Source organism: Scleropages formosus, chromosome 5 (assembly GCF_900964775.1).
Source record: "Scleropages formosus chromosome 5, fSclFor1.1, whole genome shotgun sequence".
Lineage (NCBI taxonomy): Eukaryota > Metazoa > Chordata > Actinopteri > Osteoglossiformes > Osteoglossidae > Scleropages > Scleropages formosus.
In genome coordinates, this window is record NC_041810.1 from 15,351,470 (window position 1) to 15,365,784 (window position 14,315).

The 14,315-nt window shown below is 46.4% G+C and overlaps 1 protein-coding gene across 4 annotated transcripts in view; it reads right to left on the reverse strand.

Annotated features, from left to right (window-relative positions):
- The window catches only part of pigg (phosphatidylinositol glycan anchor biosynthesis class G (EMM blood group)), a 76,695-nt gene that overhangs the window by 49,473 nt on the left and 12,907 nt on the right, over positions 1-14,315 (reverse strand). For all 4 annotated transcript variants that reach the window (XM_029251910.1, XM_029251909.1, XM_018759686.2 and 1 more), the window contains 3 exons: positions 12,097-12,306; positions 11,541-11,729; positions 558-696 (listed from right to left, as the gene is read on the reverse strand). In XM_029251910.1, coding sequence (XP_029107743.1) covers positions 558-696; positions 11,541-11,729; positions 12,097-12,306 — 538 coding nt within the window. The remainder of the gene's footprint in view (positions 1-557; positions 697-11,540; positions 11,730-12,096; positions 12,307-14,315) is intronic.

A 14,315-nucleotide genomic window follows, 5' to 3' on the forward strand; every position in this document is an offset into this window, starting at 1 on the left:
ACAATGACATCACTGTCCCGGTTGGATTCCCATCTTTGGTCTACAGTGATGCTCTGTAGATGCATCTGAAACTCAGCTACTGTTGGTTTGAGCCAGGCGGGGGAGATTCAGTTTAAGCCTGATGTTGGACTGATGCTCCCTCAACACACCGGTGCTGTGAACACCATCATTATAAAGCCTCCTCCTCCACAACAACGACGAACTCATTTGCCTGATCGCTCATCAAACGCCACGGCGATGAAAGAAAGAAAACTTTCCTTCCTTTCCATTAAACTCAGAATGAACTCTGGAGAAATCTTCGAAAAACATGGTACAGTTAGAGAAATCAGACAAAAGAGGAGAAACCGTTTCCTTTTCTAGCCTCTTGTTAGCTTTGAGCTGCATTGTGTCTTCATAGATACAACACAGGATGTTCATAACGACTCACAAGAAATCCCAAATAATGATCCACAACTGCTTTTTGCCAAACACCAAGCAACAAAAATTTTATACAAGAAATAACGACAGAAATAATCATGAAAATGAATATGGAATAAAGAACACAAAGATGAACCCACTTTTCCTTTTGAAAGCCGGACTGATCAGCACCAGCGGGGTTCTGACTTCGGGGTCCGATGAGCCTCCGTGGCTCCCAGTCTCTGACATACCGTGATCTCCACACAGCACCAGCAGGTTGGGCAGAGACCCTTCTGTCTCCTGTGGGTAAACGGGGGTACAAGTCAGATCATAAGAGGTCCGACATTCTGGGTGTCTGACAAAGAGTAACACGTTAGACAGAAGTCAGATCTGAGCACAAATGTACTCAATTACTAAACATTATTTAAATAGCTGATGCTTTTCTCCAAACCTACGTATAGGGCTTTAACAATTTATACAGCTTGGTAAATTTCACTGGAGTAATTTAAGGTAAGTAACCTGATCAAGGTACTATATGTGGAGTGAGGTTCGAACCTGGGTCCTTAACACGTAAGGTGATGGCCCTAAACCATTTTGGAGGAGGTAAATCCCACCCCCTGCTGCAGTACTCTTAATCAAAGGTACTTACCTTTTACTCCAGGAAAAAATTATCCAGCTGTAATAAATCACTGTGAGTAGCTTAAGACTAAGTTACTTTGGAGAAAAATGTCAGATCAATGGATAAATAACCAGCTACATACTGGACAGATGTAGCCAATATCTGTTAGTCATTAAAGGATCTGTTTGCATGCAGACTGACAGCTGTCTATTGAAAACCGCTCCTTCAGTATGAAATTCATATGTTCGTTCCAGGTAAGTGGGTTTATTGTGAGCGGAACGGTCAAAAGTAGAAGCATAATTTGTTCAGAGCACTTAAACTAAAACACTATAGCCTAACAGTGACACAAAGTGCAATTAGAGGGCTCAACTGGGCCGGAGGGGTAAATCAAGTGGCGTAGCACTGATAGAATAAAGAGAAAAGTTTCTGGGATCCAAACAAAGGTGTGACGTCTTCCTGTTACGTAAAGGAACACTGCAGCACTTGCACATTCTCTGTAGGAAGGTCTGGGTGAGCTCAGATGAACTTCAAATCCTAGTATTCCCAGCTGCACAGCACCCACAGGGCTTACAGCCCTGGCACTCTGGAGATTTCTTGAAACAAGTCTCCAAAGCCCAGATGCAGGTGGCCACAGCGGTGGGAGAAGTGCAGACGAAGACTTTGTCAGATACCTTTTGCTGTCAAGTTTTCCACAGGCCAACATCAAGTGAGGCTGACAAGTCCTTGACTGATGCAGATCACGGTGTGAGGAGAAACACTTGAAATGAACTCAGTCATTTCAGGTAAAAGTAGACCGTAGCACAGAAGTGCAGTTGTTAAATGGAGGACAGCAGATGTTAAAGCTAAAAAAAGAACAAAGGTGAACGCAAGAGGGTCACAAGACCTGAGCTCAGATCCTGTCTCCACGGACTCAACGTTTATGCATAGATTAACAGCTTTCAAAGTCCAAAGAATTAAGTCACTGACAAAGAGGGTCACTTCATGCAAATACATCTCCGAAGTGAGCAGATCTCTACCCAAGGTAGTTAAGGCAAGGGGAGGGTGCTGAAGATTACAGGAGCGTCATGAGCCTAAGAGCACATGGGAAATACAAGGAATTTGTTGAGTATGTTTGACCAGGGTATGAGGTTCCATGTCTTCTGCAGCAGTTCCCAGAGATGTGGGACACTTGTGTGTTATGCTGCTTTCATTCTTCTGTCCAGTTGGTCACAAAGAGGTGTTGACTGGGTTGGGCACAGGTACAAAGTGTTATAATACACCTGAAATACAATGACTGTAGAGGACAGAGCCGTGCCGAACGAAACACGTCCGAATGAAGGAATGTGTGGCTCAACACCCGACTCCAACTGACCAACACTGGCACTTGGCTTCTGCCTCACACCACACCCTCTGCTTTCAGGGCTGAGCAATGGGTTCACTGAGAAGCTGAGGTGTGGACCCACCCCAAAGTTTACAGGGGAAGGGAAGGCTGAGGAAGCTTTAGTAAGCCCCATTGTTTCCAACCGCCAATTTGTTGAAAAAAGCCTTTGAAACGGGAGCATTTCTATGTTCAGTGTCCAGAGGAAGGGAGTGAGGAAACTCTCAGAGTTGCAGCCTGTATCCTCACAGTGTCCAGGACACGCAGCCAAAGTAATTTGTGAGCTGGACTCATGTTTCTCCCCGCCTGAGCGCACTTTGACCTTCGAGTGGTGACGGAGTGCCAGGGTGTGTCAACTATCGCTGGCAGCGCTGAGGCATACCGGCCGTGGGCTAATTTGTAGTTCTGACAGGGGTCTATTAGCAGGACCGGGCTGGGCTGGAGGGGGTATCTGTCATGACTGAGGTGCGGTTCATGCCGCAGAAGGTTGCCACGATGATCACGGACCCGCATCTCTCCCCATGTCTAGCCTGGGGGACAGGGGTGGGGCGCACGTGTATGAGGATGATTTACGTCTTGTTCCCCCTGGTGCTGCAGGACCACAGCAGTCTCAGCGTGCAGGTCGCCGTGCTCTGGTTGTGCTAATTTAACACTGGGCTGCTGGGAGTAATTCACCAAACTGTCAGCGCCGCAAAGGTCGCCTGCAGAGAAAAGCAGGAAACGAGGAAGGGGGGGAACGGAGACGATGCGTGGTTGTTCGCAGCGCTGCCTCTCTCGCACACCACTCCTGCCACCGCTCAGGAGCAGGAGCTCTTTTCTGATTTTGTTTCTCTTCCATGTTGAACTGAGAGCTGTGTTTGTTAACCGGTCTCCATCATTCAAAGCTGAGCTAAAACGGCTGATAATGAGATATTAAAAATTAAAGCTCATGCAGAAATGGTGGTTAAGAAAAGCTCTATTTCCCTCAAATCTTCCAAAGCAATGCATCCATTAAAATTTTTTTTCCTGATTTTTATATATATATATATATATATATATATATATATATATATATAAGTCCTTGTGTTAAATAAATAAGCAAAAGATAATGAAAGGAACAACACAAGTTGTATAAAGAAGACCCCAAAAGAGTCTCATAATTTGAGTGAGACATGCCACTGAAACATAACTCACATCAGCACCCAGGCACATGAAGGGACTGTCAAGGCAAAAAAAAAAGATGAAAGAAATGGCCCTGGATTTCAGGAGGTCCAAGCGTTACATGTATTCAAGACTGTTGAAGTTTTGGGAACATACAAGTACGAGGAGGTCCACTTACAGAGCAGGTCAAAGTGGCGCTGCAACACTGAGGCCCTAAACTGGAAGAGTCAAAGTTGCCTTTACTTTGTGGGGAGGGTCAGGTCCTTTGCAGTATGCAGGTCACTACTGGAGATGCTCTACCAGATGATCTCCTGTAGCAGGTGCAGTCTTCCATGCAGCTGTATGCTGGGCAAGTGGCATTTCTACTCGAACTAATGAAGAAGGCTCACTCAGCACAACGAGTTAGGCCAGACCCTCTGGACAAAGTGCCACACAGAAAAGGACCCTAAACACACTCTGGTCCATCATGGACAGTCACTCTCACTTCCAACACACCATCCTGCCTAAAGAGATGGACACCCTCACCAACAGACTGGTTCAGCTGTGCTGTTTCAAGGAGCCACTCGAGGTCATTCCTACCAAAGGCCATTAGCATCGAAAATGAGCCCTCCCACTGCTGAGGTGGGACTGGGGTGGGACTGAGCTGTCTGTGCTACTTTTCACTTATTTGCACACTTGTGTCAATGTCAATGCCACTATGTTGTTGCGTGTATGCTGTGGTAGCCTTGAGCAATTTACAACAGAATTAATAAAGTATTAACCTATCATTAGACCCACCCCCCACCCCCACTGTGCCCATGATGCACACCCATTGTCTTTAAGGCAGCAAGGGAAAGTGGTTTAATAAGGACTGCAATCATAGGTACCATTTTCACATACCCCATATGGGGGGGCACACAGCTCAGTTGTCCAGCTGTTTTATTTACCACAGCCTACACTGTTTCACTAGGGCAGATCACTCCTAAGTCAACTGTAATGGAAACTGTTGTGGTCGGGGGTGTGGGGGGGGCTCTTGGATACATAATGAGCAAACACACAGTAACGTGTCAGACAAAGAGAAAAGTTCTACAATACAGACCCAGACGTTAACAAGAATCTGAAAAACTGCACGTCTAGACGTGCAGGTCCTCGCGGATAAGTCCGATTCAGAGTTTTCTCTAATTCAGTCTTAAGAATTTTCATTCCACATATTTAAACGTGAACCTTTCCGAAGCGCAAATTTGAACGTTACGTAAGCCGTGTTTCAGGAGAAAAGGTGTTTTGTCCGACGGAAGAACACGAGAGGAGAGAGCTTTGGGGAAATTCAATTTCATGCCCTTGTAAACATAATCAGGGTAGGGAACGTGTTGGACTGCAGTGAGATGAACACTATGCTTACCTAATCTCTTTATCAGCGCGCACAAGAGAGCGCAGTGCCACGCTACGTACCACGCTTTGCCGAGTCTACACGTCATGACACATTTATATTAAATCACCAAAAGTTCTCCACTTTCAAGGAAAAATTACAGAGATTTTCAGAGAAGAGAAAGAGATGGGGTTGGGGACAAACGGCACCTCTCCAAAGCAATGTGCGAACAAGGCCTGTTCTTCAGCTCCGAAGGTAGTGAAAGCTTGTAAGGAATTAACTTCTGTCTCAATTATCCAGCTCAGGATCAGCTGCAACGTCGAAATGGAAGGGTACACCAAAGCCGAGGGTTTCCGGGGAAAATTATTCTGGGGAAGGTACCTGACCCTGTGGATGTTTTCCAGGCAGATAAAAGAAACAAACACAGGAACCCCAGAAAAGGAGGAAAATAAAAAAAGAGGAGATATAGAAAGAGAACATGTATTAATCTGTAGGGTGACAGAGGGGAGAGGCTGTGTGAATCCCGCCATTGTTTTGTGTTCACGAGGATCTGGAAACAGCTGGTTAGGAAATCATATTAGATTTGGGGGCTTATGGCAAACAGGCTTTGGAAGGAGAGATGGGGAGAATGTGGCAGAATCGATGTTGCTGGTGCGACAGTATCACACTCCTATAACCCCCGCCTCCCCCATCATTAACACGATACCACAATACTGGCATTTTATATAAATACAGGTCATGAGCATCTGCTTATGAAACCGTGCTGTTTCAGGGGTAATAAATTGACCTTGTCTTTAAATTTAAATGGACCATGTGCTGAATCTTCTGTTAAAGCTAGGGCAGCAGGTGGGGTAGTGCAGAGAGCTGCAACCCTGCAGTTGAAAGACCAAGGTTTGACTCCCACCCTTGCTGTAATACTCTTAATCAAGGTACTTAACCTGAATTTATACAGTAAAAATTACCCCCCTGCATGAGTGGTTAAAATAATTACTGTATAAGTCACCAATGTAAACTGCTTTGGAGAAAATCATAAGGTAAATGAAAGAAAGAAAAAGATTAAATTTAAAAAAAATAAAAAAAAAATAAAAAAAAACAAAAATATTAGATATTCCAAGGATTTTATGGGTGAGAACTGCAGGAGTAAGAGCTGCCACCTTGCGATCGACTAAAATAGGTTTAAATCCCACCTCCTGCTATAGTATTTACTCTGAACTGATACAGTAAAAAATTAAATACTGCCCTGCTGTATAAATGGGCAGATCATTCTAAACAGCTTAGTGTGCAAACCTAATATGCTTTGGAGAAATGCATATCTACATAATACTAAAAGCAAAAGCTCTAACAAAAGCAAGAGATGCAGAGCTACGGAAACAAACAAAATTAGAGGAAATTTACTTTATAGGTATCAATATTACGGTGATACCTATTATGACTGACCTGTGTCATGTTGATACGTACATTACCAGCGCTGGTGTCCTCCGCGTGTTACAGATGGTGTATAAAGGTGTTATGTATGTGAGACACATCCCCACCTTATCTTTACACTACTTGCAGGCGCTTGCAACAAGCGGAGAGTTAATGAGGGCGAGCTGAGCGCTCGAAAACAAACTGCTGTCAGAGAAATCACACCTTTGGCGGAAGACGAGCCCAGCAGGATGAGGTCTCGTGATGGTGCTCACTAACGTGCGGAGCGCCCCACCTGCAGCCATTGCTTCTATTATTAAACGTGTGCTTCGTCGCTGCGTCATTGACACGAGCGGTTCGCTCACAGTGCTTAAAGAAGGTGTTGGAAAAGAAGGATTGGTGCTCTAGTCTCGGCTGTGTGCTGTGCGAAAGGGCCACACTGGGCCTCTTTTGAGCCCCGCTGACATCACCAGCTGAAGGTCCATTTCGCCCTACCGTAGATTCGTAGAGGCATTCCTTATGACAAAATGGGGTCTGCCATCGACACCTTCCAGAAAAGACCGTAGCACCACCTGTTTGTGACCGCTGCGCTTTCTGATAATATTACTATGCAGGTGAATGTGTTGAGCTATTCTCCAGTTTCTGTTACTGCAGCACTTGGTGCTCAGTTAATGAGTTTCTTTAATTACAAGGGGCTGCTTTTAATTTTTACCTAGCATTTTGCTGCAGTAAGGTGAATTTAGATTAGGCTTTTTTTATTAACCATTACATTTATTCACTTAGCAGACACTTTTCTCCAAAGCAACTTACAACAGATAGTATGTAGTGTTACCAGCCCACACAACTTATTCACCAAGGTGATTTACACTGCTAGATACACTACCTACACTGTGTCACTCATCCATACATCAGTAGAACACACTCTCTCTGTCACTCACACACTATGGGGGAACCTGAACAGACTGTGGTAGGAAACCAGAGCACCCAGAGGGGACCCATGCAGACATGGGGAGAACAGGCAAATTCCACACAGCCTGAGCAGGGATTGAACCCATGTCCTCTCACACCACACAGGCACTGTGAGGCATTTACATTACATTTATTTAGCTAACGCTTTTCTCCAAAGCAACTTACAATGTTAAGGTCACAGTTATTACATGCTTACAATCATTTACCCATTTATACAGCTGGCTAATTTTACTCGAGCAATTTAGGGTAAGTACCTTGCTCAAGGGTACTACAGCCAGAGGTGGGGATCTAACTGCAACCTTTGGGTCCAATGGCAGTAGCTCTAACCACTACACTACAAGCTGTCCCCGCTACTCGCTGTTCCACTGCGCTGCCCATTATTTTTCTGATTCCATTGTAACCTCCTTATTGCTTTGGAGAAACGTTATCTGCCAAATTAATAACTATATTAACCATTATTTTTCAGGTATCATGAGCCAATGTTACAATTTTAGGTTTGTACAATGAAATACTTGCACTGATTTACCTATTTATATTTTCACCACATCAATTCAGGGTAAGGGCCTCGATTGATGGCACTGCAGCAAGAGGGGGAATTCGAACCTAGACCCCTTGATTGCAGGGCCACTGCTCTAACCACAACAACACCTGATGTTCTCAATTTAATAAACTGTATAAGTGGGTTTGCGACTTACAACACAATTTACTCATGACAAGTTTTTCAGAATGGAAAGCCGTCTTCGGCAGAGAACCACCCGTACTTCTTTAAGGTTCATTTTAAAAAGGAGCTACTAAATGCTGAAAGTGACACAAATCCTGCAGGATCTCCAGAGTAACATGCAAAACGCCGTGCTGCATCGGAGAACCATTCAGGCGACTCGCTCCTTCCGCCTCCGTGGACTCTGTGGTTCGCACACCCAGCCAGGATGCAGTCGATTACCCCTGAACCCTGCGGTCGCTGTTCTGCATCGCACGGGCCATAACCCCCTGGCTGAGTACAGTGACACACTCAAATTCAGTGTTAAAAAAAGGACGGCAAAGAACATCAGAATGGAGGATGTCAAAAAATTTAAATATGTGACGCTCATTCCGGTCCCACTTGCGTAATTCAGATCATACCGATATTTCAGGACGTACTAAAATAAAGATGAGCCCAAGTTTTGGGACGACGTGTGCTGGAGTGTTGGTACAGTTAATTATGTTCCGGCGCTCATTAAAGTGTTGTTTATGGAGTGTTTATATGATTACTTTGTGTTGGTTCATTGGCCCACTTCTGCTTTTGGAAAAAAAGAAAAAAAAAAAAACCTAGAAAAAAAACGATAGGATTAGCCCAAGGGGATCACATGGGATTTTAGTACAAAAATTAACAACTGTATTTGCAAAACAAAACAAAATAAAGAAGAAACCCAAGGGATGGCATCGGTTAACTGGAAAAGGCAGTCATGTGTGGCGCCCGGGGGCCGCGCAGAGGTTTGGTGACGGAAGAAGAGACGCAGATCCTATTTAGAGCCCGTCCCGACAGCTGATCCTGTGCTGAATGACACGGGAAGGGGGGCGTTTTACAAACCAGCATAAACAGATGTGCCTGTCCGCTGTTCTTAACCCTATTCCTCTATTCAGGTGACAGGCGGCTGGAAGTGTGCGCTTTGTCAGACTGCCTACAATGGTCGTTCCTTGTGTACCTTCTCATGCATGCGGTGAGCTGGCGCTACGATCTCCTAGCGGACTCTGCGGCAGACCACCCTAACAGAGCTGTCCAGAACAGTTCCGCCCGGGAAGGCCTCGCTTCCTTCCTTTCTCCAGAACGATGGCCTGGGGGCCGTCCGTGAAGTAGCGACTGTCTGCAAAAGGGCGTCGTGGGGCCCTGTCGACCTGAACCACTGTGTCCTGCTGTAAATCGCTATAAACCACTCTATTCCCCTGTATCTGCAAGTCTAAAAGTGTGCAGGGACAGGAGGCAATTATCACCACACTCAAGACTGAGATCAGTGTCACAGGGTCCTGCATCACATCCTGAGCCCCTGTGTGTGTGTGTGTGTGTGTGTGTGTGTGAGAGAGAGGGAAAGAGACGCATGTCTGTTTGTGGTACATGACAAGCTCACCTCTGAGGGGGAGAATCAATACTAAACACAGTGAACACCAACCACCGAAAATATTGAATGAGTGTGTGGAGACGGCTGAGAATCAACTAAAAGACACAAAGCAAGGTTATGTAACTGCGGTCACGAAGGGTCGAGTCCAGGTGGTTCTTATTCCAGAGAGGTATCAAACTGCCCGATTCCACACTTTGCACGGTCGTGACTGAGACCGTTTCGCTCGTTCTCTGAGCTCGCAAGGCCAATTTTCCAGACTCAGACTAAACAGAGTCTTAAACTAAAAGGATTTTCAATGGAGAGCCCCGAGTGACGCTAGAATTCAGTCCATAGCCACGCTTCACCTGTAAGTGGAAAACCACTGAAGTGTACCGTGATGCATGACTATGGCCATGTGGTGGTCTACATGCTGGATCACAGGGAGGTCTACACACTACATCATACTGGAAAGATTCCTAACTGAGCTATCAGAGCCCTGACTGCCGAACATCTCATTGTCCATCCACCCATGCTCCATCCATCAATAATAAACTGCCTGTTCAATGTGGGGTCGGTATGGTCCAGAGTCCATCCCAGAAGCACAGGGCATGAGGCAGGGTACACCCTGGATGGAACTCCAGTCCATAACGACAATCAAACACTCATTCACTCACACACATCCACTACAGGCATTAGTTATTTACCATCACCAATTGACCTGACACGTCCTTGGACTGTGGGAGGAAATCAGAGCACGCTGAAGAAACTCATGGGAACACGGGGAGAGCATGCACACTCCACTGAGACTGAGCTCGATTCAAACCCACATCCAAACCCAGGAGCTGAGAGCCTTCAGTGCTACCCCCTGCACCGCTGCACCCCATGTCATTATTCACTGCTCAGATTCTGTATCAACAGACCCCCCCCCCCCCCCATCATTCTCAGTGTAGTTATATGAAATATGTCAGAACACTTCATGTCATATTGTTTACAGAAAAAGTACAAAACTTTTTTTTTTTATGCAGCTATACAGAAGGTTACTTGGAGCAACGTGACACAAAGCAGAAAACCCGCCAAGAACTGTCAGAAGATGCAGCAGATTTATAAAGTCCTCCCGGATCCTTCCAACTAGGAAGTGTTTGGAGAAGTCTGCAGGAGTTTGGAGGATGGTGTAATTCAGCAAATAAAAAGATAGGATGTTCAGCAGCCAGCATGAAAAACGGCATTAAGTTTGAAGCATGTCAAGGAAAGAACGCGCATGTGTGTCTCGCTCAGTTCCGTTTTTCAAGTTGCACTTTAGAAAGTAGAATCTGACGGGGCGCGCAGGCGTCCTAGATTCCCCCTCAATCTCATTTTAGTTTGCACACGGGACAGGTAGCTCCAACTCCTGCACTAATTCATCTCAGTAAGTTCAAGATGAAACAGGGCACCCCCGGGGGCTGACGTGCGCTTGCCCCGCTCTGCCAACCCCCCCGCCCTTCCCCATTCCGGGGCTAAACAGAGAGCGAAACCCAGCTGACGAGATCGGGAGGCACTGGTACAATTGCCAGCACCGGCTAGCTATCTCCCATCGGCCCCTGAGATGTACAGGCGGCGTGTTTTCGTGACCCGGCGCCGGATCCTCCGAGAGTCGCTTTCTGGGACGCTGGCGCACGTGGGAGAAGGATCTCTCCACATTGGGCTCTTTCAAAAGACAGCAGACAAAACACAGTTGAAGGGCTTGCTGCCTCCGACACTAATGGGCAAGTTGATGGGCAAACTCTTCAAAAGCAACTTTATTCAAAAAAAGATGATGCGCGGGACGCATTAAACGCTTCCTTGACGTGTTGAAGAAAATGCGCGGAAAACAGGAGATCAAACGGAAGCGGTTAGCGGCGGGATCAATGTCGCCGTTGCGTAATCGATTTGCTTTCCTCTGACTGGGATGTTCGCTGTGCGTGCACCTGTCTCACTGCTGCTCCCGACTGGCTCTCCAGCACAAACGGCTTCTTGGCCAGTGAGCACATCTGTTTGCTCTCTTGAGTAGTAAGGCGACAAAGACGATCGGAAGAGGAAAAAGCAGAAAGCCGTAATGAAAAAAAGAGTCGCTAAGCACAGCCGTCGTAGAAGCAACGACGACTGTCATAACCTGCTTCGAGGCAGGAAACGGTGAAACGTAGCACGGGCGGTAAAACACCGTCCTCAGCTGTACTGCAGCCCAGGCGGGGGCCGAGAGCCTCCGCCACAACAACGCCGTACCTTGGAGATGAGAGAGGCGTGGATCTTCTTGAGGACATCATCCATCTCGATGAGCTTGGGCCCCACCAGCGAGCTGTGAGGACCACTCAGGTGCCCGATGTGGTCCAGACCCAGGTAGTGCAGGATCAGCATGTCCCAGTCGTCCCGCTTCAGGGTGCTGTCTAGGTGACGGGTCACATTGTTGTCCACCTTGGGGGAGGAAGTAGAAGTCAGGGACCGGACCTTCGATACAGCAAGGCTGCATGTGTGTGAGAGAACTCCTGCAGTGAGAAACCTGGGTCTCCACTCCAAGGTCACACTGTAATTTAGGTGGAGGGTAAACAATTACCCCTTTTCTATACTATGACTTCTGCTCTGCAGCTGCCAGCTGACTTTCAATTTTTACAGCAGTGAAAACCTCCTGTATGCCAATGTAGTGTCTATTTGCATGAAATGCTTCAGAAATAAAATGCTGCTGCCTCAGAATCCCTTCAAAAAAACACAGATGATTGAACATCTATCTGTAACAGCCAACTACTTCTTCCTCCACAGGCTCCACCCTCAAACCCTGCCTTACCTCGGTGTAGTCAGACACGAAGAAGGATGTGGTGCCATCGTACTCCACGAAGTGCTTGGGGAAGAGGCGCACCCACGTGTCGTCCCCGTAGAAGATGATCCTCTTCCCCGCCGCCTTGGCCTGCCAGATGAGGCTGTCCTCCAGCAGAGCCTGAGAGTTGAGGTTTATTACGACATCGATGAAGCCTGGGATGCTGCCCGTTGTCAAGGCCTGGGGGAGGACAACAGGCATCCTGTCACGCTGTGCTACTGCGTATGAACAACTGAGCCCTTTTCTTACACTGCAATCAGTGCATAGACATTACGACACTCATTCATATGGATGGACATACATTAGATATGGGGCAGCAGGTGGAGGAGTATATGAATCATAAGATCCTGGATTTGAATCCTCACTTCCACTTTAGTACCCCTGAATTACTCTAAACTGATAGAGTAAAAAGTACCCAGCTATGTAAATGGGTAAATCACTAAATAGCTTAGTGTTAAGTCACCCTGCAGAAAAGAGTTAAACAAGTCAAACACACACACACACACACACACACACACACACACACACACACATTGTCTAAACCACTTGTCCCACACGGGGTCACAGAGAGCCAGAGCCTAACCCGGCAACACAGGGCGTAAGGCCGAAGGGACACACCCAGGACGGGACGCCAATCTGCCGCAAGGCACCCCAAGCGGGACTCGAACCGCAGACCCACCGGAGAGCAGGACCCGGTTCAACCCACTGCGCCACTGCGCCCCCCCCCCTACAAATCAGTAAATACTAAACAATTAATTCAGTTTTTTGGTCGAATGTTTTTCACACTGCAGAGAAAACTGAAATTGTTCTGGAGGAACCATGCCAGCTGACTGACTACCTGCATATGTAAAGTAAAAAAAAAAAAAAAAAAAGAATAAAAAATGAAGCTCAAATGAAATCAGGGCTAAATGAAGCAATTATTTAGCATAAAATGTTTTTTTAAAAAAAAAAGTGCTTGTGCAAGATTTTCTATAGTGGCGAGATCACAGCGTACGTGTCTTTATCTACCCTGTAAAACAGTTTAAAGAATGAAAGACACTCACACGGATGCACATTAAAGAAAGCCTCACATTTGCCCTCATTATTAAGCTTTAGAGGGTTGGAGCTACTTGCTTATTAGGCTAAAATTTAACTAGAATGGTAACAGCGGGAGATCTGGCTCCAGGTGCAAAGTCAGCTTATTTCCTGCCAGCTGGGAGGAGAAGAAAAGTATATCGTCCTGGGAGCTGCAAGTCATCTCATTCGATGTGATGGGAGGGGGAATAACATAATTACTGTCAAACTTCTGCCTGTGCGAGCAGGCCGTGTGATCGGACACCGCGGTACGGATGGGTACGAATGGCAGAAGTACGGTGGGACGATACAGGAGTGGGACAAGCGAGCGAGGGAGGGCAGCAGCTGGGTGCCAACGCTGAACGTCTCCTCCACTGAAGCGATACCTCCACCTCTGTCTGGCAAATAGTTCTTCTTCCAATTTAGCTTTGGTTTCAGACACAAGGGGTACGTTGTTATGGCAACTGGATGTAAAGCAACCACATTGCCCTTGTTAGTTTCCGATCTGCATAGCATGCAGAGTACAGTAAGGAGCGGGAAAACGTCACAGAAACCTCCTCCCACCACCGTACTCAGCAGCAGGCTGCTTTTTGGCATCGGTTCTGAGCTTCGGGGAGAAGGCACGAGCTACGGAGTGGGCTGAGGGTGTGAATCCAGGCTGCTGGGGAATCACACTGGATGTTAGTTCTGACTTGGAGGAGAAAAATAAACTGCCTTTGCAGTTCCGAGTGTACTTTTCTTTGAGGAGTGTAACATTCGCGTAAACGTCACTTTGACTCATAATAAAAGGAAAAGAGACATGTCTCAAGGCTGGAACACTCATCCTCTCCGGCCCAGAGTCACTACTCAGAAAGAGAACACGGACGTGCTGGTTCACTTATTCAGTACTTCAATGATACAGACAGCGAACCCAACCTCAGACAGTATAAACGTTCATGTGTCCCTCTACTTCCAGACACGGGTGGACCAGAGACCTGTTCATAAGCCCAAGGTGACAAAAAATAAAACACGACCCTCCATTAATTTGAGAATTCTCTAAAAACAGCTGACAGAGCTTTAGTTTAAAAAAATCTAACCTTTACTTTAATACATTTAAGACTGAGCTACATTACAATATAAATATAAAAACATTGTGA